The following is a 23,880-nucleotide window of genomic DNA, read 5'->3' as shown; positions in this document are numbered from 1 at the left end:
TTCCATAAAGATTATAAATAAAGGTGTCACGAGGCAAATTTGTGTACCTGCATTCATTTAAGTGCACAGATTCGGCAGTAACAGTTGTACAAATGCCCCATTATTGTGGCCTCTCATCATTGGTCGATTTTAAAGCAAAGTCCATTGAAGGACACATACCTACCTCTCGAGCTCTTGGCAGCGGTGTGAGAATATGTGACGGTGATCACGCAGACATAGCACGGCTACTGCACGAGAGCGCGGGAGCGGTCGCCATGCAACCTGCAGGACCGCATGCGTGTGAAGCACTGGAACGCGTGGAAGCGCTGCACAGGCAATACTGAGCGCGGTTTCAGGGCTCACACAGAAGCACCTGGCACCACAGATTTAAAACACTCCAGATACTCCTTGCATTAACGTAGAAAGTCCAGGCTCTCTACTGCTGCAGCCAAAACGTTTTCTCGCATCTTCTGAAAATAACTTAAAAGGGTGAGACTGATACAGTGGTATTGGATGCTTGGTAGCTTTGTCTGTTACCAACTGGAGTTTCCTGTATTTTGAAATCAGAGGACTGAAGGAATGCAGAAGCTTAGTATCTGGCGATGCTAAATAATCTCTGCCAGCATGAGCGAGGTCCAGCAGAAACAAGTGTCCATAATTAAATTATATCCTAATTAACACAAAAATTAAGCATGGCTAAATGCAGAATTATACACAGGTCTGAATGCAAATCCTTTTCAAGACACCAATAGTTCAATTTAGAACCAATGCAAGGTGCTTTGAGATGATAAACTTGAAACTTCAGTTACATCTGTGACTCCATTAAGTTGTCACAGTCGGTAAGAATTCAGTGAGAATTTATGGCACTAAAAAAAACTCAAGTCTTGTACATTAAGAATGTTTTTTTATTAAAAAGGGGAGGTGGAGGGAGGGAGGGAGCGGGAGAGAAAGAAACACTTCCAATCCCTCGACTACAAGTGCGTCCCAATACATAAAAGTTGGCAGTGATGGTTGGGATGCTGATTTTTACAAAGAAATCTGAGATGCAAACAAGTTCTTATTTTGGAATCACGAAGGAGCCTCCACGGTTTCCATCGCCATTCCACTCTGAGCTTATTACAAAAAACCCCGGAAAAAACGACCCAGAACTGTCACTGACCTTGAGACCTAGTAAACAAAGATTTGAAAATGTACAGCAGACAGCCAGCCTGTAACCGGATGGCTCTGATAGTCAAGAGCTTTTTTTTTTAATTGTATTTTTAAAAAGGTAGATTCTGGATCCCGTCAGTAATAATCCGTTAGTACCCAAGCGGGTCAAGTCGCTACGGCGATCGGCGCAGTCGCCACGGCGACGAGTGAGTGAGGGCGACTGGCGACTTCGCAGGATCGGAGGGAAAATACGCATGGCTCCCCAAGGTGTTCTACTACACTGTACAATACAGCACAGGACCAACACGAACCACGAACACGCACACTCTGCACTTTGGACAGAACCATGACACCCTCTCCAAAATTAGCACCACGTGCACTTCCCTGCACACATCGGCGCTAGCCACGTTTCTGTTGCCAGGGGCAGCGACTGAAGATGCTAAATGGCTAATTCCAGATACGACGGGGGAGTTGACGCTTTGCGTCAGATGCTGCCTCTTCTTCCTCCCTATAGCGGAGGACAGAGCGAGCCAAGATGGCAAACTGACCAGGCAGGAGATGCTGAAACAGGAGGCAGCCTGTAGACAAGACTGGTACGGACCTCTGCTCCAAGCGCCAGCTCTTCATCAAAAACGCAAAACAAGAGCAGCACCTGCTGGTGGCAGACGGAACTGCATCATTTTTTTGCGCACAGGTAGGAAATGGAAAGAGCTGTGACAGATTCTGCCCAAGTTTAATGCAAAGCAAAAAAAAGAAAATAATAAAGCGTTAAGCATTACCTGTAACATACTGATCAAAACATTCTACTCTAACCTCAGCAAAATATTTTTGCAACAAGCAAGCGTACTGCACTTTGGAATATTAATAATAGAAAGGCGCCATTTTCGCCCATTTACAAATATTTATTCCGCGGATGACAACTGGATTTTAAGGAGGTTTTGGCAACTGTCAGTTTGGGTTATGGAATTTGACCAGATGAACTAGCCTTGAAGCCGTCCACCCACGCAGTCCACAGGGAACAGAGGGGAATTTGTGTTCTTTAGTAACTAAACTGTGGGGAAATCGCCACATAGCACATAGCTGCAGCTAGTCTACCGTGTCCTTGCTGACCTGAGTCTGTACTACACCGGTACAGAGCTGGTATATACTGCACCCGTACAGAGCTGGTATATAGTGCACCCGTACAGAGCTGGTATATACTGCACCCGTACAGAGCTGGTATATACTGCATCAGTACAGAGCTGGTATATAATGCACCAATGCACAGAATGCATTTTTACTTGCCGTCAGTTCTATATTTTCCAGGACAAGGCTTAAACCCTGCCTATAAACTCATCCAAATTTTGCAAAACAAAAAGTCTATTCATATATACATACATTTGTCTTTTACACATCCATCCAGGTCGACACTTTTTCATGCGCCCAGACCAAGAAAAAATGCAACCGGATGCTAACTGTTAAATAGAAATGTAGCAAGAGACTCCTGAGCAGTGCATTGCCCCCCCGCCCCCCGCACTGCTTATGATCACTATACACAAGAGGTAGTGCAGCTGAAGGGGGGGGGGGGTAACTTGGCCACCCCCTCTTCGCTCGTTGCTAGGAAAGTACACAGAAAAAGGGGGCGCCACGCTACGGTAGGAGTGGTGCCACCTGTCACTCCGAGACAAAGGGGCGGAGCATCGGGGAAGGCCGACGCCCCCCCCCACCTGAACGTTGGACCAATCAGACACCGGAGTCCCCGAATGCTGAGAAGTTGTGCTGTGGCCGGACGCTCGGCCTGTTGTTCCCTTCCTACGAGTTATGAAACCCCCTTGCATATCTGTAGAGCTGCAGTTACAGACGTCGTGTTGCATATAGAATGAAGAACCTGAATGTGTTAGAATTAGAAATTTTCTTTTTTCTTTTCTTTTTATTTTTTATTTTTTGTTGTTTTTTTTTTTTTTTGAAAAGACGAATCCTGTTGGTGTGTCGCTCTCGCCCCCCCAGAGGAGCCGGGGCCACGGGACGATGACTCGGTGTCCCGTGGAAACAAAAAACAAACAAAAAAAAGAGTAAAAATAAAAAATCACCACAGTTCATCCCACAGCTGCCAAATCTCTCTCCACACAGCTGTCAATGCCCCCCCTCGACACCCCCTCCCTCCCTGCCGACCCCCCCCTCTCCCAGAACCTTGCTTGTTCTTTAGCGGCTTAAACAAAGACGTCCACGTCAAACACTGGCCAGGGTGACAAACTAAAACTGCAAAGAGTTCCGCTTTTAATCGCACTGATAACAGTTCTCAAATTAAATCCTATAAGAGCTCAAAATCTTCAATACTAAAACATACTTTTTTTTTTCTTCTCTTATTTGAAAAAATTTTCACCAGTAATAAACACCTTACAAATACCAAATTTTTTTTTTCTCAAAATATGAACATAAAATGAAGTCTGATAATCTGGGGGAGGGGCAGGGGCAGGGGGCGGGGCCCTGGAGGTGTCCGTTTGGAGCGAAAGCAGATAGAGTTCCTGAACGAGCGTCGGAAAGGACGGGGACGCCGGCCGCGCCCCTCTCCCCGCGGGACGCTCCTCAGCGGGACAGTCGCTGGCGTTTGGAGTGCCGCGGCCCCGCCCTGTCCTCGTCGCTGTGCTCCCCGTCGCCCGCTCCCCCCCTCCCCCTCCGCCTCCGCCGCCGCCCCGCCCGCCTGCTCTCCGCCTCCTCGCGCTCGCTGTCGCTCTCCTGCTCGCGGTAACCCCGGGGGGCGGAGCCTGCGGCCGTGCGCCTGCTCGTCCTCCGCGGGCGGCCCCCCCCATCCTCCTCCTCCTCCTCCTCCTGCTCCTCATCTTCCTCGCTCTCCTCGTACTTCTGCCTCCTGCTCCGCGCGCTCTGGCGCCTGCCCCCCTCCTCCTCCTCTTCTTCTTCATCCTCCTCCTCCTCCTCCTCGTCCCGCTTGGCGGTCCGTTTCCGCTTGCCGTTCTGCGGGCGGGGCTCTGGCTCCGCCCACTTGCGGGCGCGGCGGCGCAGGTAGCCCAGGCCCGGGGCCAGCCGGTGCAGCAGCTCCACGAGGTGCTGCTCGGTCTTGGCCATGTAGCCCAGCACGGCGCTGCCGGGCTGGTTGTACTCCTCGGCGTTGGAGAAGACCAGCTTCATGTCCTCCAGGAAGTCGCTGCTGTGCCGGTACTGGCCCTCGGAGAACTTGCGCTGCATGGTCTGGAAGTCCATGGGGTTGGAGATGATGTCCAGGTAGTCCTCCGCCTCCTCCACAGACACCGGCTCCCTGCACGGGGGGGGCACACCAGCCATCCGTTACACCTTGTACTTAACCCCTCATTAAGGTCTAAGATCACAAATATGCGATTAGAATGTTTTTAACTGAACATTCTAATGCTGATGTCACAATCACTACTGGTAACTGAAAAGAATGTAGTTCTAGAACACTGAAAAAAAAGAACATTCCAGAAAACCTACTTTACACAGGGTTAATCACCAGTGTTCTTTGCTCTGGACCCCTCATCTTCACAGGGTGAGCCACACAGTAGCCCCTTCATTTAACCTTCATTTAACGAGGACCACTGCGGCAAAAACATCTTTTACAAGAGATCTGGTCCAAGGGGACGGCAAGTTTACAAGACACTAAAACAGAAATAGCACTCGCGTTATTTCCCTCAAAACTTTCTCAAATGAGTCAACTATCCATCCATCTTTTCTCCTCTAAAGACATGGGAACTACTATGGGAAACAGATTTCACTGATTTTCCACCCGCCATTGCAGTTCATGTGAACTGTGGGCCATACTGTCCTAGGGGCCAGGCGGTCAGGCGGTTTTGTGGGGCCCTGTCAGGTGGTTTTGTGGGGCCCGGTCAGGCGATTTTGCGGGGCCCGGTCTCACCTGAAGGGCCAGCTGTAGCGGAACTTGATCAGTTTGTTGAGGACCTCCTCGCACTTCCCCAGGTCCTGCTCCTGTCTGCTCACCCGGCGCCTGGAGCTGGGCTGTGTGTGCAGGGAGAGGGAAGACCAGTCACACACCCCAGAGCACAGCCAGGTACGCACACACGCGCACACACGCGCACACACGCGCACACACGCGCACACACCAGCGCCACACACACCCAACACACACACACACACACACACACACACGCACGCACACATCACCCGACTGTGTGTCTGTACAAACGCACATCTACCCACTTAGAATCTCTCTCTGGGACTCCCTATCTCAGTCTCACTCCCTCTCATCGTCTCTCATCTAGGACATTAGATATCAAATGTGGGGTGAAGCAACTTCACTGGTCGCCATTTGTCTTTCATTCAAAAAATAAATAAAATTCCATAAGAATAATAATTCATGATTTATGGAGAGTGTCCATATATAGCGCATACACACACGCACACACACACACACACAGTATCCCTTCCCAGAGAAGCACACAGCTTCTGATCAGGCCACACCAGTAACAAAAAACCAGCGCGTAAGTGAGCCTGCAATATTGATAGGCTGGGCCCTTTCAAGTCTGGATTCTCAGGGGGCCAGCGTTCAAACAATGCAACGGCACGCGTGCAAATACCACCCCCCACCCCCCCACCGTGCCATTCCGTCAGTCTGTCCGTCTGTCTGTCCGTCTGTCAGCCAGTCAGTGGGTGTCCTGGGGGCTCAGGATGCCAGCAGGCCCCCGGGCAGGGGGGGGGGGGGGGGGCGCGTGCCCATAGCTGGGATTCTCTCGCCTGGCGAGCGGCGGGTAGCGGTGGCGGCAGCGACCGGCCGACTCCACTCCGCCGGCTCCCCGGGTCAGCTGGTAATCAGGAGCGGGACAGAGCGGCGGCTAATGAAGACCGCGGGGGGGGGGGGGCTGTCGAGCGCTGCAGAGCAGCAGCAGCTCCCACCTGATGAAAACCAGCCTGCACCTGTCCACTGGGGGGGGGAGGTGGGGAAGGGGGGCAGGGGACCCTGCCCAGCCCCATATTACTCCTCCAAAGTGTTTTTAGCAACGTAGCACCACACACGACCTTCACCGCATTCGCCACACCGACGATCCCGACCAGTAAGATCAGGCCTCTTTACAGGGTGGCGCCGAAGGGCCAATGGGAACGCTTAAAAGCACACTGTCCTGCCATTTTATAAATATCACTTTATGTGTTTTTTTTTTTGGTGCCAGTAAAGATGTCACAGTCCCTTTGGCGTAACCGTTATCGCCGACTTCAAAAGCGTAGCGGTTTCAAAGAGCCGTTAAGACTGAGCCGTGACTGCGATCTGCGAGAAAGCTGAACGGGGGGGAAAACTGGCGTGCGTTTGAAGAGCGCTCAAAGTTATTCTTTTTTTTCCCCCCCAAACTATTTGAAATGCACCAGAAAACTTTTTGAGTAGGCATTTGATTTTTGACAACGCTTTGACAAAGCCCTTTTCATCGCCGTTATCAAAAAGAAAACGCCGACAAACGTAACTAAAAATATCGCTCCAATCAGCAACGGGGCGGGGTTTAAAAAGTCATTGAAATGATTACAGAAGATACATACGTGCTGGAAATGGCAAAACTAATAAAAATTCTGAAATTGTAACTTTTTTTACCCCACAGAAAAGTCTTTTCAAGTGGAAATAACTAAACGCTTGATCTGTATGGGGGAGAGGACAGAAATAGTCAGGCCGCACTGAAAGAGGAGGGAGCTGTTGAACCGTATGGCAAACGCGACCCCCCCCCCCCCAAAAACGACGGCAGTGGTGCGGCTCGTTGTCACGGCGATCTCACCGGCTCCTCGCTGTCGGGGGGGCTCCCGGGGGACCCCTTCTGCCGGCCGGCCCTGGAACTCGGGGGGGTGGCCTTCTTGGGGGGCGCCTTGGGGGCGGGTTTGGGGCGTGAGGACGAGCGCTTGCCCTTGCTAGCCTTCCGCGACCTCACTGGAGAGGAGAAAAAAAACAAAACACAAACCATGAACACGGCCGCCATCTTTCAGACGGTTCCCTTCAAAACCCAGCACACAGCCAGCGATTACCCAACTCCACGCATTCATGATTCAGACATCAAATAAACCGAGATCTTGTGTCACATCAATCCTTGCTTTTAATTTTTGGTTTTCTTTTTTCTACAACGGTAGAAGTCGTAGAGCTGTAACATTTCTATAAACTGTAGAAAGGTGAAAAGTTGTTGACTGGATAAGAGCGCCTGCTAAATGCCTGTAATGTAATGAAGCTGTTAGACAGTACGAACTCTCCAGCAGTTCAGTGTAACTTACAGTAGATAAGAACCATAATTACAAAAAACTGAAACCAACAGATGTGTTCAGAGTGCAGCAGAAAGTTTCTTGTCAGAAAGCCGGCTCGTGTTTTGTGGACACTTGGGGCTCGTACCACACACAGGTATTACAGCAGGCTGTGTGTTTCTGCCACCCGGGGGCACGGACACCCGCGGGGGTGGGGGTGGGGGGGACCCACGAGGGGGGCAGAGCGGCGAGACAGAGACAAGCTCAGCGGGAGCCCTTTGTGCCCCTACACCCCAAACTCACGGGAAAACACGAAAATACGGGGGACATACGGTGTGAGTGCTCGCCTGCGAACACTAATGAGCAAGCCCCACCCCCACCCCCGTTTCCCCCTGCCACGACGACCCCCCCCAGCCCCACCCCCACCCCTGTCTCCCCCTGCCGTGACGACCCCCACCCCCCCAGGTTTCACAACCCAGACATTCCATCCGATTTCACAGCCTTGCATTGGCTGCGGGGGGGGCTCACTGAGATCACCCTGCCACATACGATGTGCTAAACTGGACTGAAGAGACAAAGCGATCAAAACGCCGCCGCCGCCCCCCGGAGCCCCCCCAACGGGAGCTCCACGGACGATAATGCGAGGAGAATTCCCAGCATTCCTATCCCTCGACACCTTATTCCAGCTCAAGTCTTCTTTTGTCCTGCCCCAGATCCCTGGCCCTGCTGCCGCCCGTTAGGAGGGGGACGAGCCCCCCGGCCCATGGCTCTGAGCATTACATCACCGCACGACAGGCCCCGCCTTCACACCCCATTGGCTCTTCGGAGAAAAGGGGCGGGGCTACAAGCTCGCAGTTTTGGCTGACGGACATAGCATAGGTAGGGTATAGGCTAGCTTTAGCCCATTTGTCTGCCTGTCAGCAATTTTTTTTGGGGGGGGGGGGGGGTTTACTTGACCCTCTGCTATCACAGCAAGTGCTTCGCTACATTAGCGCCCCATTAAACACACAGATTTCGCAAAGCCGAGAGGAGAGTTCGGGAAAAATAATTCCCCTCTCGTTCCTGCACTGCCAGTGGACAGTTTTGCACTTCAGACCACAGATGCATCCCAGCTAAAAATGCCTACTTAAACACTCAAGTACAAAAGACAACGGTGAACAGCATATTCCCACTATTAAGACAATAGCTACATTATTTCATACAGATCGCCCCTCCGTTTATGGTGCAACACAAATCACACAAGTTTTGCCACTAATCCTCCCATTACATTATTAAAAAGGACACTGGACTTCTAACAAAGACAACCAGGGCCGTGTCTGAAACAGCACACTTGCCTACTATTGAGCATACAAGTTGCATACAGCTTGCATACTCAACAGTAGGCAGTGTGTCGTTTCAGACACGGCCCATGTCTAATTACATAGAGGGCACAAGCAGAGAAACTTACAATAGTGTCCAAATTCATTGTCATCATTATTCTCCTCGTCCTCCTCATCTTCCTCCTCCTCATCCGATTCCTCTTCCTCCTCTGAATCTTCCTCTTCCTCAGAGTCTTCGTTATAGTTTCTGCAAAACAAAATACATTAAAATTAACGAGCTACCCAAGTTTTTGAAAGCTCTGATGCAGTTTTTCTTTTTACTCGAGAATGCGCAGACAAAAAGGTACTCGATATTTTTTTTTTTCCAGTATCTGTAATTCAAAAGCAGGAAACTGCCAAAATCTCCACACAAATGACAACCACACAGTCATAAAACACTGCCGTGCAGCTTTGTGCAATGACACCATCAGCTGTGACACTAATAATGCCGCATGCACTTTAAGTTACTCTGAGTAAGTACATGTGCAAAATCCCTAAAAGATAATGTAAACCTCATGTATCAGCGCAGCACTAGTTAACCCTTTAATCGTATTAAAAATCACATTCATATTTCATATCCCTGATGACTCGGGGAAACGCTCATACCCTTGAATGACAAACTGGAATCTGACCAACTAGAAGATATAATTTCTGAAATTGTCAAATACTCTTGTGGCAGAATTTAGCACATTAACAAACATCCACTCGAGGGTATAAAGCAGTGTTCTCTTTTTCTACTGTATGTGTGTTTCAGAAGCTCTGTGCGTGACGCTGTTTTTTGTGCGTACCGCCCCCTGGTGCATCGGCGGGCCACGGCGGGCTGGCAGGCGGGGCACAGCCACTCCCCCTCGGGGATGGAGTAGAGCGCGGGGCGGAGGCAGAACAGGTGGAAGGCTTTGTTGCACTCGTCACACAGGATCAGCTTGTCGTCTTCTCCTGGGGGGGGGGGGGGGGGGGGACAGGGTCAGACTCACAGCACACACCTCCCTTCACTCAAAAAAGCCTGCACGCACCACCACTTATGAACTTAATCCTATGGATTCATGCATTTACTAATATACATGTAATGGTTAATATACGCCATTTTTCCTAAGAGAAACTAAAGTTCAATCACAGATTAGATGTACATGTTTAAAACGAAATTGGACTAAATTGTGTGACAGTAAATCCACAATTTCCCTTCAACTATTGCGCCTGATGACCCTTTACAGAGAGGATGTCTCTACAGCAGACCATTAAAATGTACGACCATAAGAAGTTACACCGGTATGATATCCCGAGCTGGACCATGTGACCGTCTCAGTGTTAAAAACAGAAGGGAACTGGATATCCAGAGGACAATGGCGGCAGGGCTGAACCCCCGGGGTCCTGCACGGGACGGTGAAGTGGGGAAAGCTCAGCCCGGGACAGCTGCGGGACGGGAGGCCCTGGCGGACGGGTGCCGCTGCCAGGGGCGATTGTGACAGAGGCAGGTGGCACCGGCGCCAGGCGGCGATGGGGGGGGGGGGCGTTCCTGGCGGGACTCGCCCCCCCCACCCCCATCCCCATCCCGGACGCCACTCTACACACGGAGAACATGCGGGCTCGGAGAGGGGGAGGGGCGGAACGCAGAGCGGTTTGGAGCCAGACACCGGGGCAGTGACATTTCGACGGCGAACAGCAGGGTCGGCCAAAACATTGCGACCACAATTAAAATCAACGAGAAGGTTCTGAAAACACGGACGCAACATACTAGGAAGGACGCGATAAATCTGTCAGCCGAACGTCCTCAAAGATAACTGAACATCGCCGGTTGTCATCTCAGTTGTCATCGCCTTAGTCAAACAGGGCCAGCAAACCACAACGACTAACTGCCCTTGCACTCCCCCTACTGGTAGAATGGCAGCAGTGCCATTTAGGGAATTAACATAAATCACTGAGAAACACAAGGGAATTCTCTATATTAGCCTGTATTGTAACATAGACCAGTTAGAAAATATCAATTGGTGAGTACTTATGACAACACAAGCTCAAAAGGAAAAGGGACAGACAAGGTCCATGCAAAGTAATGAACAGTATTAATGAAACCAAAGCTACAACTCCTCAAAACTTTTGATTAAAAGAAAGGGGTTCAACCATCAGCCAAGCTCCACTACTTCCAATGAGAGTAAAAACCAAACAAAATGGCTCCAGGTGAGGGAGCTGAGGCTGCTGGGCCTTGATCTGGTTATGCAAAAAGGTAGCTGGAAGAACACAGGGAGATGACGGGATCCATCTGCATGTATAATATGACTAGTCAGGGAGCAGCCTGAGTCTTTCACACAAGCAAAGTGTGGGGTAACAACTAGTGGTCAAAGGACTTGCTTCATGGTGTTCGAACGTTTTACATCATGGTGGGTTCAGACGTTTCTGGCGGAGCCTGGGGTCGGTGGGTGGGGGAAAGGGGGCGGGGCTAGGGGGGGCGACTCACCTTTCTTGCGGCACACCTTGCAGCGCGCGTTCTCCGCGGACATGTCCCACTTGATGCAGGCGTCCAGCATGCCCAGCAGCACGTGCATGCGGGAGAACGTCTGCGCCTCCCGTATGGCGCTCTTCCACTTCTCCACCGCCGTCGCCACCTGCAGGACGCACACGGAAAACGCGCTTCGGGTCAGGCAGCAAGGTCACTCCACCAGCGGTCTGCGTGGACCTGGCGGTCGACCGATTTGAAAGCGGCTGCTTTTCCAATAAGAGCGACAAGCCTGTGGGGACACTGTGCGGTCCAGACACCCATATACCAATCAGCTGTGCAGCCGAGGTCTGATGTCCCACCATCACACTTTCTGTACTGTAGGTTAAATGAGGAGGACATTTCAACTGCCATAACTACATGCTAAATACATAACCCACTACTTCAGGCAGAGAGGTAACGGGGATGGGCATCGAGTCAACAGGCCAAGTGTAAGGTTAGCTAGTGAAGGCCCGTGGCACTTAGATCTGTGTTCTGATTCGGTCCGATAGGTACCAGTTCTATGAGAACCAGTGCCATAGGGGCTCTGTGTTTCGGTACTCAACCCTACTAGCTCCTGTCAGCATAACCATCGTACACCGACCGCGGCGGGTGACCGGTGGTCTGGGAGACGCGGAGGATCTCCTCACCTTGGCCTCCGCCGCCAGCCTCTTCTCCTCGTCCACCTCCTCGGCCTTGCTGCTCTCCTCCCCGCTCGGCTTCTTCTTCTTCTGCTTGGGCGCCATGAAGCCCTGCAGGAACTTCTGGATCACGCTCTCCTGCAGGGCGATCACGCACTCCCCGAAATCCTTCAGGTTCTCCAGGGAACGCACCTGTGTGGGAACGGCCAAGAGAGAGAGGGGGAGAGAGAGAGAGAGATAGAGAGAGAAAGGTTACAACTCAAGGTCAGACCATGCTGAAGCTAGGTAGGAATACAGGCACAACACACAGCTTAGCTTCTTTTAGAGGAAACAGACTGGTTACACAGGTTATTTTACAACTGCCCACACAATAGCACAGGTTAATTAAACAGCTAAGTGATATATATATATCGCTTTAAAATCACATTTCAACAGGAGAGTCCACAAAATTCTGAACAGAAACAACTACAAACAAACCCATTCGCCTGTTATGCCAACACATTAACCTACAAACACTGCCCGGAAAAATGAGGTCAAACATCAAGATCATTTCCTGATTATTTCTAGATGTCCCATTGACAAAGACCCACAGCCGTCCTGTTGACAGTAATTCCTCTTCCTCTGTTCTACGCTACGGCCAGAGGTGCCCCGGGGCCAGGGGGGGGGGGCGCGTTTCTGCGCACGTACCCGCTCCTCAAACTCCGAGGTGTCGTCCATGTACCCCAGGCCGCCCTTCTGCAGGCGAGACGCCACCTCGATGATGTCGCTGCGCAGGTACTTGAGCAGCTCCTGGTGCCCGTCGCAGGTCTTCAGGCCCAGGTTGGTCTTGCGCGCCAGGTGGATGGAGTGCAGGATGTCCTGGTACCTGCGCCGCGAACCCAAAACACTCAGTACCGCTCACTTCCTGTATCACGGTCTACCAGTCACCTGGTTCTGCCCAGTCAACGAGCCCATTACAATTCAATACCCACAATACACACGCAATTACCAGCCTTTAAACAGTGGAAACATACGCAACTGCTCAGAGCTTAAGTTTAATATATTGTCTGGGAGATAATATATTAAAGTATACTCTCTCTCCTTTGCAATATTCTTTGCTGCCAAGCCTGTGCACACAATTATGTATGTGTCCCTATGAAACTGCCCTTCAAAATACTACATCCATTTTGTATGTACAAGTTCGGGGAAGAAGTATCGGCATTTTGTTTAACTGACATGAATGTGTCACTAGCTCGGTCAACAGCACCCCTGCGTTTGCACAACATGGAATAAAGCTGAGCTGCACGGAGGAGAGAGAGACTGATCCAGCAGGACCTGCAGGACCTGAGCCTCACCTGTACTGCAGCTTGGTCTTGAGCACGCTCTCTCTCACTCCCTGCGGGTGCAGGCTCTCCATCAGCTCCTCCAGCTCCCGCGGCGTGTCACACACAAACCTGCCAATCACAGCGCAGGGGGGCGGGGCCAGGGATATCAGCAAATCAGATCACATTGGCCAGCCCCCACCAACTCGACTACAGTGTTGACAAAGTTTATTGCAAACTTTATATAATTATGGCACGACTACACAACCCGTAGGGTACTTTTCCGCACTTCCTGTTATAAGCGTTATGTCCACAAGGGGGTACAAAAGGGGACAAAGACATTACTGTAAAGTAAACAAAAGTCTAGACTCCTGTCATAAAATAAAAACAGTTTAGGCCATTTGGCAGCTTACTATTTTGACCTAACAATTAAAGCCTTATTAGAAAAACAACACAGACAAGAGCACACCACATTATCGACCCAACTTGCGTTCCTCACCAGAGGTTCTGCCCCTGTTTCGGGGTGGTCCTTTCGATGGGGGTCTCCGGGACAGCCAGCGCTCCCTGCTGACCTTCATCGCTCAGGCTGTTCTCCCCATCGCACTCTTCCTCCTTCTCCGCCTCTGCCGGCGCTGAGAGGGCAACAGACAGCCATTAAAGACTCCGAAACGGTTTCTCTTTCAAAACGCGAGCGAGCGCGCCTCAGTGTTTACGCACACAACGGACGCTAATCCGCTGATCGCTATCGGCCCAGGAGCGTGTCATTCTTCCCTTGTCCTGAGCGCGCGTACGCGGACGGGCGGGGCGTATCGCAGCGCCGCACGCGAGCGGGAGGAGGAGACGCGGCGGGAGGAGGAGGAGGAGACGCGAGCAGCAGACTCACCCTCGGGCTCCGCCTCCTCTTTCTTCACCTCCTCGGGGGGCAGACTGAAGCTGTAGTCGATGCTCTCGTGCACCCAGCCCTTCTCTATGTACAGCCCGGGAACCACATCAGAGAAGAGCCAGTACCTGCAACAGACACACGCTGCACTCAGCCACCGCAGTTTAAACCATTTCGCTACGCTAAACCAAACGGTCTCCTTAAAAGGGCTTCTAAGAAGCAGAGAACAGAACTACTTTGGTTTACCATACTCAAGTCAGTTTTAACTGATATAACTGTGATTATACAAGTCACATACACGTATAAAATGAGGCACAAGAACAGCTCTGATTATCCAATTAGAATATGCCAGTGACATCATCAAATGATAACCTGCCAGTAGAAGCAGTATCCAAAATTGAGTTTATCGCCATCTTATTCACAGACACGTCACTTCAGAGCCATAATGGCCGCCGTTTCCTTTTGTTCAATGTTGAAATGACATTGTGAGAAATGCCATAACACGGCCTGCGGTCACCAGAGACCTTACCTGTTGTGGTTGCGGTCCGTTCCCAGCGGCACGCGGCGCAGGACCAGCTTGGCCTTCTTGATGCCCTCCTGGAAGGCCCTCTCGGCGGCGGCCTTCTGCTTCCTCACCCGCTCCTCCTCCGCCTCCTTCTCCATCCGCTCTGTCAGACGCAGCAGCGAACGCACGAAACCCACAGCATTAACTTAAGCGCCACACAAGAGGGAGGTTGACAATGTATGAATGATTGCATTTATATAGCACCTTCCTGAACGCTCAAAGTGAATGTAGAGCTTAAAGCAGAAAACGGGTTTGAGGGCATTAGAGGTAACACACAGGAGGGGCTCGTAAAGCCGCGAGAAGAAGCATCGCCGCTCAGCGATAGGCCAGAGGAGGCGCTGGCCGTGCGGGACTCACCCTTGTTCTGCCTCTCCTGCTCCTCCTTCTCCTTCTTGGCCTGGATGGACTGGAGCCTCCTGCTCTTCACCGTGCTGATCATGTCCTCCGGTTCTGGCTCGGGCTTGGGCTCCGGCTTGGCCTTGCCCGCGGCGTCCTTCTTGCCGCCGCCCTCCTTCTCCTTCTTCTTGTCCGCCTTTCCGGAGGACGAGGAGGAGGAGGAGGTGGTGGAGGACGAGACCGGGGTGGCGGGGTTGCCGCCGCCGCCGCCCTCCACCTTGACCCAACCTCCGGCGGCGCCCTTGGCGCCCATCTGCTCCTTGCGCCTCTGCTTCTCGGCCCGCATGCGGTCGTTGGCCTCCTTGAGGGTGGCCAGCCGCTCCTTCCACAGCTCGGCCGAGCGCTGCTGCACGGCGTCCACGTGGTCCTCCACCGAGTACGTCATGAGGATGCGGTGGCACAGCGCCACCAGGAGGCGGGCCTTCTCCTCGGGCGTCAGCTCGAACACCTCGGCCGCCTCCAGCCGCTCAACGACCTCGGCGCTGGGGGCGCCGTCCGGGTCCCCGCCCAGCGAGCAGGCCTCGGAGGACCCGCCCTCGCCCTGGGCGTCCAGCGGGCGCAGGCACAGCCGCACCAGCTCCGACACCGAGTGCATGGTGAGCGGGATCTCCGACAGGGGCATGTCCAGCTCGCTGTAGCCCTCGGCCAGCTCGTCCTGGAGCAGCGTCTGCAGGAGCACCACCAGCACCCGGCTGAGGTACAGGAACCCCCCCTTCTCGGCGGCCAGGGCCTCCATGAGGGCGGGGGCGGTGACCGGGTACTGGTCGTCGGGCATCAGGAGCCCGGCGTAGCAGTTGAGGAAGTCGGCCAGCATGGCCACGTCGCCGAACAGGGCGTTGGGCACGCCCTCGGGCGTGTCCACCAGCTTGAAGGCGGGCAGGCTCCGCCCCTCCAGCTCCTGGTCCTCGAACCGGCGCTGGAGCTCCCGGCGAGCCAGCATCTCCTTCTCCCGCCGCTCCTTGGCCTTCTCCCGCAGCTTCTCCTTGATCTCCTCCCGCTTCCTGCGCATCACCTCCTGCCGCTCCTCCTCGCTCATGGCCGCCCACTGCCTCTTGTGCTCCAGGAGCTCCCAGCGCTTCTGCACCACCTCCCGCAGCTCCTCGGGCAGCCGGGCGCGGTCCTCTGCCGTCAGCACCTTGGCCGCCTTGGAGACCAGGGAGGAGAGCGCGCTCTTCTTGTCCTCCTTGCCCTTGTTCTCCTTGTAGTAGCGCAGCAGGTGGAGGGCCATGGGCGGCAGGGGCTTGCCCAGCTTGGGCGTGCCCGGCCCCGCGCTCTTGGCCCTCTTCTTGGGGCTGGCGGTGGACCGGCGCTTGGCCATGTCCAGCAGGGTCATCTGCTTCATCTTGGGCGTTTTGCCGTCCTTCCCCTCCTTCTTGGAGGCCTTCTGGCCGTTGAGGCTCTTGCCGGCGGCGGCGGCGGCGCTGGCGGCGTTAGCGCTCTTCCTGTTCCTCTTGGCCTCCGCCCGCTTCTTGTCGCCGGGCTTCTTGGCGGGCTTGGCGCCCTTGGGGAAGCCGGGCGACAGGAGGATGACGTCGTCGTCGCTGTTGTTCTGGTCGCCGCTGGCGCACGGGCTCTTGGGGGTCCCGGAGTTCTTGACTTTCAGAGGAGAGCCGTTCATCTTCTTCACCTGCTGAAGGAACCACAGACTTGAGGTCAGAACTCTTCAGTTCCCCTGTATTCTAGTGGTGCGAAAAAAAATGCTTTCCCTTCTAAGAATGTGTGGGCTGCATTCCTATGTCTTGTCAAGATTCAAGATATGGTGACATTACAATTAAGACACAATTGCGATAGGTATATAGCTATTAAATGTCTGCTGCACTTTCAGTCAACTGTCATAGCATGTTTGAATTGTTTTTCTAGACTTTTAAAGGTTTAACTGTTTTTCTATTATTTACATTAACTAGTTTGTTGAGGTGGGGGGTCCTCAGTGTCAAGTTAGTCACTGGCTGGGACCCCTGAGATGAAAACATTGGGGACGCCCAGAATTAATTTCAACTGTGTCTACGCAGGAGTCTTTCACAGCAGGTAAATACAGCCCACATCAAAAACAGCAGGCGGGAGAAAACCGAAGATCCAATGACCTGCATGGGTCCCCACATGCTGGGGCTGAGGGGCATGTTGCCCGGGACCTTCTTCCTCTGCTTCTTCTGCTTCTCTTTCTCCACCTTCTCGCCCAGCGCGTTCCCCTCCGCGGCCGCCGTCTTCGGCTTCTTGGCGGGTCTGCCGTCCGGCGAGCTCAGGCTCTTCCGCTTGGCCGAGAGGTTCTCGGCAAAGTACTGCGGCAGAGGAGGGAAAAGCGACGTTTTTACAGCGCGTCTTAAATCTACCTGATCTACCTCAAAACTCAAATTGTACATTCCACTAAATACCAGAGTTGGGGTCAGTTTAATTTTAATGTAGTCATTCGTAGTAAACTAACTTGACATTCAATTCATGAACAAAAACACTCATACATTACAACCATTTTTCAATTATTGCATAAAATTAATATATACGCTCCTCCATATACAGAAAGACACAGCCCAAACATGCCAACTATATTATTTTACAACTCCCATTATGCAATTATCATTGGAACTACACTTCATAAGGCCTTCTGCTGGAAGATAAATCTGCATTCCTATGGTTGTTGATGCAAAGAGATTGGGAAGAATACCTTGTGTGGGTCCAGCAGGAAGTCGCTGAATTTGCTCGGGAGGTTGTACTTCTTCACCAGTTCGTCCTCCACCACCCAGGGGGCGCTCTCCCCGGTGCCCAAGCGCATGGCGTTGTGTCTGATGAAGTAGCGCATGATCTCCTTGTTGGGCGGGCGCTCGGTGCGGAAGAGGCTGTCTGCCGGGACGTTGCTGATCACCTGCACGAAGAAAATTCCAGAAAAAAGGCGGAGTTGAGTCCCGCTTTCTGGCCTCTGGGATTTTTGTATGCAAAATACATCCCTTTAACTAGCTTGTATTTGCTCATATTGGTTCGGTTACACATACAATCTACAGCAGGGCAGCCCAACCCTGTTCTTGGAGACCCCTACAATCTTATAGGGTTTCCCTCCAGCGCTAACAAAGCATGCCTCATTCTACAGTTAGAGATCTCGTTAAGCTGCTAATTAGTAGAATCAGATGTGCCATATTTCCTCTAAAATTAAAACCTACAGGATGGCAGGTCTCCAGGAACAGAGCTGGGCCTGATATACATCATTCAAATTACAAATACAATAAATTTCGTCCGCTGCTCAACAAAATGAAAATCGGTAAATAAGATGGCAAACAGCCAGAGTGACGAGCACTGGCCACCAAGCCCTCACCTTGTCTTCGTTGATCAGCTTGACGTCGTACTTGAGCGGCAGAAATTTCGGCATGACCCATCTCTTCTTCTCCTCCTTGAAGTTCGTGGGGAGCTTTCTGGGCGAGCGACGAGCCCGGTCACCTGACGCCGAGACGGACGGACAGACAGACAGACAGACACACTGAGCATTCAAACGGACCGAAAGCCCAAACCCATTTCGATTTCCCTTCCGAATTCGAACGGGGGCTCACAGAGGCTGTCCCGCCGGCCCTCCTCCTCCTCGGGCGGGGCCTGCTTGCGCTGGTTCTCCTGCGCGGCGTTCTCCTTGTCGCTGGAGGGCGAGTCGCAGGCGCCGTTCAGCTTCTTCTCGGCGGCGGCGGCGTCCTCCTCCGGCTTCTCCACCGGGTGCGCCTTCACCACCCGCACCCGGAGGCTCTTGTCCTTCCCAACCTGCCCACCCCAAAAAACACAGATGTTCCGTCAGAATTACACCGCAGATATTCGGTTTAACGCTGACCCCGTATTCAGCTCGGGCTCCTCCCCCTGCCCCCCCCCTCCCCCCGCCCCCTCCACAATTCCGTATCTTGACGGCTCCAGCTACACGTCTGCCTTTCTATGCTAGCTATGCGTATTTGGTTTTGGGTGCACCCCTTTTGTGTATACTCGTAATCAGCCAACAAAGCACAACCCTGAGCTTCAACAATGTCTGTGCCATTTTAGACTGCGCCATTTCTAAGAACATTTTGCACACTAATTTTGTGTATACCGTTTTAAAGTCCTTACACCAAGGCTTGTGTTTAATGTCATTGCTGCTTCTGAGTAAGAGTAATCATAAAATCTGACTGACGTGGCGGTGGAGTTTCAAATCGGCCGCCTGAACATACCAGGAAATCGCACTCTTCATCCACGGCGTACTTGGTGAGGATCTCCACCCAGGCCTGGTCCACCAGCTTGTCCAGGGAGACCGTGTTGTGATGGACCATCTCCAGGACGGGCTTCTCAAACCAGGGTGGGTACTCCTCCTTCAGTCTGCCCACACAGGCACAGAGAGAGAGAGAGAGAGAGAAACATCAAAGATGGCAGTTACACTTTAAACAAAATGTCTCAGATAAAGGCTTAGGCACAGTTAGCCTAGCATCCTCCATAAACATGCTAATGTTTAGCCATTAGCCAGCAGACATTGTGGGTTGTGTCACATTTGGCACAGTGTTGCATAAGGAGGAGTTATGTCACCCTTTATGAAGCATGACATTTGCTTATGTATGATTTCTGAAACCAGATTTTTTTGTTTTGAATCCTAAGGCAAGTATTAAGATAATTATAATATTTTAACACGCAAGGTGCATGGAGCTAGTTCGCCTGCTCTCACTGCCGCAGTGTGCAGTTCTTCTGACTTGTTTCTGTCTCTCATCTTTATTACCCAGGATAGGTAGCACGGAGTATTTTTAAACAAATGCCAAATAAAAAGGCCTCTTACCAACCACTATAATTTCTATAATTTTCTGCCAATTGATGTGACTACAGAGAGAACAATATTAAATTGAATACTTAAAGCTAATAGAGACTATTTACATTATTTTTCATTTATTTTCCCTCTTGAATTAATGGGAGTTAGCTCCCATTTCCATCTATCTGATCACAGTTTTTCACAAGACACACAAATCAGATGTTTTTTTTTAATTTTTAAATAAAAAAAAATAAAATCTAACTCACTTTGGATTCCCCATCTATATTGTCCAATTTCATAAACCAACTGACCAATTTCCCCAACCTAAGTGTAACCAGGCAGCTAGCATTATCCCACGTCTTAAGCCAACTGGAGCTAACTGATATATTGTGACAAATTGTTGGGGAGCGGGGGGGAAAAAAAAACACATTTTAATTTTACCACTTTGAGAGAGAGAGAGAGTGTGTGTGTGAGAGAGAGAGAGACAGACAGATTAAGGCTCCGGCACCGCTGGATCTGAGGCAGATCGCAGCCTGTAGGCCCTGTAATTAGATTCAGCAGGAATGTGAGCACGCCCAGTGAAGGCACATGTGTGTGTCATGCGCTCTAAACTGGAAACAGAAGGGGGCACCTTCCACGGCCACTGCGCCTGTTCGGTTCGGTCACCCGTGGGTTCGAATGCGCCCGAACGACAACAGAAACAGTCGCGCAGGAAGACTAGAGAAGATCAAAGGGTCACAGAGAGAGAGAGAGAGAGAACCGTGGGAGGGGAGAAACAGAAAAAACCAAGAGCAAGAGAGAGAGGGGGGGCGGAAGAGAAAAAGAGGAGGGTGGCTGAGAGAGAGAGGGTGAGAGAAGGACAGACAGAGAGAGGCAGAGAGAAGAGAAGAGAGAGAGAGAGAAAGAGCACCGGCGAGTGAGCGGTTAGCGTGCGCTCGGGAGCCGCACTCACAGCTCGGTGACTTCCTGTTCCTCCTCCCAGGCCTCTTTGTGAGTCAGCTGGTTGCTGCCGGTGCTCTTGCACGTCCAGATGCGCTCGCCATACCGCTGCAAGCGCGCTTCGTACTCCCTGGAGGCGCGCGCTCAGGAAAAAATATAAACAAATGAAAACGTGGCGCTGCTACCTGTACCCCACGCCACGCCACAACCCAACCCCCCTGCTCTCATACGGAGCATCTGCTTCCAGAAGCCCAGATTCCGGGGTGCCCTAAACAAAGGGGCATCCCAGCAGCCCCGCAGCGGGGCTCCGTGCGCGAAAGGGTCATTCATTATTGATGCAAATCTGTAGCGGCGGCGCTCAATAATTAAGGGCCTGGAGACCGACGCGGCCCAATCCGTGGCACACATTTGAATAATGCCGTAGCGTGGCCAAATGGAAGGCTGTGAGAAGACACTGTGAAGCGTCAGAGGCTTCAAACACCAAGAACCGCCAGGTTCAATTTCTTCCACAGTGGTCAAAACCCCCCTGAGAATGAGACTGCTAACAGGAGGAGGTTGAAGGTGGTAAAGGTTTACATCCATAAAAGCAGTGCTGTCACTACGTACGTCATCAATCATGCCCAACAAAGGTAGAAATGGGATAGGTTCGGGTCATTCTAATCAATGCAATCAATACACAGGAACCATAAAACAACTCCAGGTCTAGTTTCAAAGACAACTCATTCAGCTACCAAAACATTTATTAAATTGATACAGTTTATAGCTCACAAATAATCCTTATGGAAAAAAACAGGCTCAGTCCCAGTGGGAGGGGAAACGACAGTCAAACGCACGTAAGCTTGGTTGTACTCCTGGGAAAAAGAAAGGGAAAAAAACTGAATTCCGGTCTTACTTGTGCATCATCTTTCTTTGGAAAAAACTACAACTGGATTTGTGGACTGAACACAAACAGAGATCGAGAGGAGCGTTCAGAGAGGGGTGCAGTAAAGACCAAAAATACGTGAACCAACATGCACCCCTGGTCGTATAGAGCTCGAATTTGATTACAAAAAAAACAATCTGCCGTGAGCCATCGAAGTATTACTACGAACGCATGGAGAGATTAGGGGCGTTCCAGGTGTGCTTACTGACGGGTGACTGAAATTCAACCCAACTGAGCGGCCTACAATTCCTCCAACCCGACCAGGCCGCATGCATTCAGGAAATTACGATGGCTAAAACTAGTGGAGTGCAATGCACAACTACCTGGCATTCAACGTCGTCAAGTAAATGACAATATAAATCATTTCCATAATAATCATCAGGAAGTCAACAAAAATGTTACTGCCATCTAAAACTATATTATTCATGGGGTCCTTATCAGTTTTCGACTAATCCAAAATGCAAGAAAATTAACGTAAAACATAATAGATCAGGTCGCACGCGGCTGGAGTCGGATTTCGATCTTAAGAACACCTGAGTCTTGTGCAGTTGCGGAGCCACATCCTCCAGCGAACTACCGAGCCAGATGCGTGTGAAGATAAATACACACTGACACCGGGTACATGAGTTTCAATTATGGATAACCAAACCGCCCATTTGGAGAAAACACCGTATAACGTCCTCACTAGACTAAACACAATGTGTAATGTGAAAGTTGCCAAAAAGCAGCGAGCTATGAAGCGTTCTCGCTGACAATCTGAACATCGCGTTCGAGTAAGCTTTGAAATGAACAGATCAGTTATGAAACAGAAGTCGCCACACTTCCTTCAAAATGCACAATGGCAACACCTAAAACTCCCTGAAACAATAGAGTCCACCGTAGCCGGTGAACGACAGCGTGGGCAACGACTGACAGATTGCTATTCTCGTCAACTTGCTAACGTCTATCAAAGACCGTCGATTCCACGTTCAGGTCACTTACACGTTATTCCAACCAGCCTTCAAGCACGCAAACAACGAGGGCTTTAGTCAGCTCCCTGCAACCATGATGTTTTCGTTGTGTAACTTCTATAAAACGGCTTAGTCGCATTAGCGAAGTTACCCAGCAAGACGGCGATCGGGTGCAGCTGGCAACAATGGGCCAATAGAGCTGACATATAAACTCAACATTACTGCATGAGCTAGCGAAGTTAGCGAGCCAGGCGCTAAATTACCAGCTTCCTACCCAATTAAAAAAAGGCTACAGCAAGCTTCTGAAACTTGACGTAGCTAACTACCAACACGAAATACATAAGACGAAGAATATGACAGATAGCTAGTAGACAGTGATACAAGAATGAGTTGAACATTTGTGGTTGCTAGCTAACTAGCGACGAATCACACACATTTCGTTTCAAGAGTGGCTTGTTAGCGCTGATCCACACAGCAAGAAGGATACTCTTTGTTCCGAAAGGCCTCCTTGGTGTGCTCGATGGTGTAGATGGTTTCTCCTGGGCCTGGTGGCTCTGCTAGTGGCTTAACCAGCGGGCAGGGCTTCCGGCCCAACAACGGTGCCATCGTGAGCGCAGGTCAGGAGGTGACGAAAAAACAAATAACCCCCTTCTCGATCACAATTGTGGAACAATAAAAACAAAAAATCTTAGCACGTATTCCAGTTTCGTATATCACGAGTTCCCCGAACACGCAATGTGCTCAGGATACATACAGAGAGCTAGCCGGTTGACTTGAGCCTCAATGCAAAACAACAACACACATGTAGCTAGCTAGCCTACTATTTTGCGAACTATCCATCGAGCCGGTGTCACCATAGTCCTGGATTGATGCAAACCACGTGAAAAAACCTCTGGAACTTGAAAATTAGACTCCAAGATAAGCGATTTTGACAGAGGTGCTAGAAGAGGCAATCGTATGGAAAGCGGCGATCGTAGCTAACTAGGTACCCGAGGCGGCAGAGACAAGCGGAGGCGCTATTCGGAGAGGTCTGGCGCGCTTTCTCACACTGGTGATCTTGCTACGTTCGCTCCACTTTCTCTTTCTCTTCCCTTCTCTTCTCGCCCTTGATCCACGCACGTCTTCCGGTAGATACTGGGCGATGTGGGATGGGTTCTAAAACGCACGAAAACAAACAAGGAGGGCGAAATCTTGATTGAAAAATGGCGGGAGTTCGTAGTCCACCGGCAACATTTCGCACAACCCCAAAACTCCGTTACCCCGGCAGCAGCAAGAGAGTTTAGCTCAATCCCACCCCTACATTAATTTTCATTGGTTTCTCTAGGACTCTGCCGTTAGCGGCGGATAATCACTGGCTTTTCACTCTGTCTGTCACTTTTCCTGACTCCTCCCCATCATAATTTTAATGTTAGGTTGAACTGAAGGGTTAAAGGTTA

At 51.3% G+C, this 23,880-nt stretch overlaps 1 protein-coding gene across 2 annotated transcripts; it reads right to left on the bottom strand.

Moving 5' to 3' along the window:
* Positions 1-863: 863 nt before the first annotated feature.
* On the bottom strand, positions 864-23,749 carry baz1b (bromodomain adjacent to zinc finger domain, 1B). Of its 2 annotated transcripts, none has more exons than XM_064352394.1 (20): positions 22,932-23,749; positions 20,586-20,702; positions 19,071-19,215; positions 18,438-18,636; positions 18,206-18,327; positions 17,564-17,761; positions 16,989-17,183; positions 14,869-16,537; positions 14,476-14,614; positions 13,950-14,074; positions 13,566-13,698; positions 13,100-13,198; positions 12,453-12,630; positions 11,775-11,957; positions 11,107-11,254; positions 9,446-9,593; positions 8,747-8,865; positions 6,849-6,997; positions 4,994-5,094; positions 864-4,381 (listed from the first exon to the last, which is right to left on the bottom strand). In XM_064352394.1, the coding sequence occupies exons 1-20, from the start codon at positions 23,048-23,050 to the stop codon at positions 3,694-3,696; spliced, it is 4,974 nt and encodes a 1,657-aa protein (XP_064208464.1). In that variant the 5' UTR covers positions 23,051-23,749; the 3' UTR covers positions 864-3,693. The 2 variants fall into 2 exon arrangements, with proteins under 2 accessions (XP_064208464.1, XP_064208465.1); XM_064352395.1 differs by having other exon boundaries at positions 14,869-16,534.
* Positions 23,750-23,880: the final 131 nt, after the last annotated feature.

The sequence above is a fragment of the Anguilla rostrata genome, chromosome 9 (genome assembly GCF_018555375.3).
Source record: "Anguilla rostrata isolate EN2019 chromosome 9, ASM1855537v3, whole genome shotgun sequence".
NCBI classification, from domain to species: Eukaryota; Metazoa; Chordata; class Actinopteri; order Anguilliformes; family Anguillidae; genus Anguilla; species Anguilla rostrata.
This window is presented reverse-complemented; position numbering and strand designations above follow the sequence as displayed.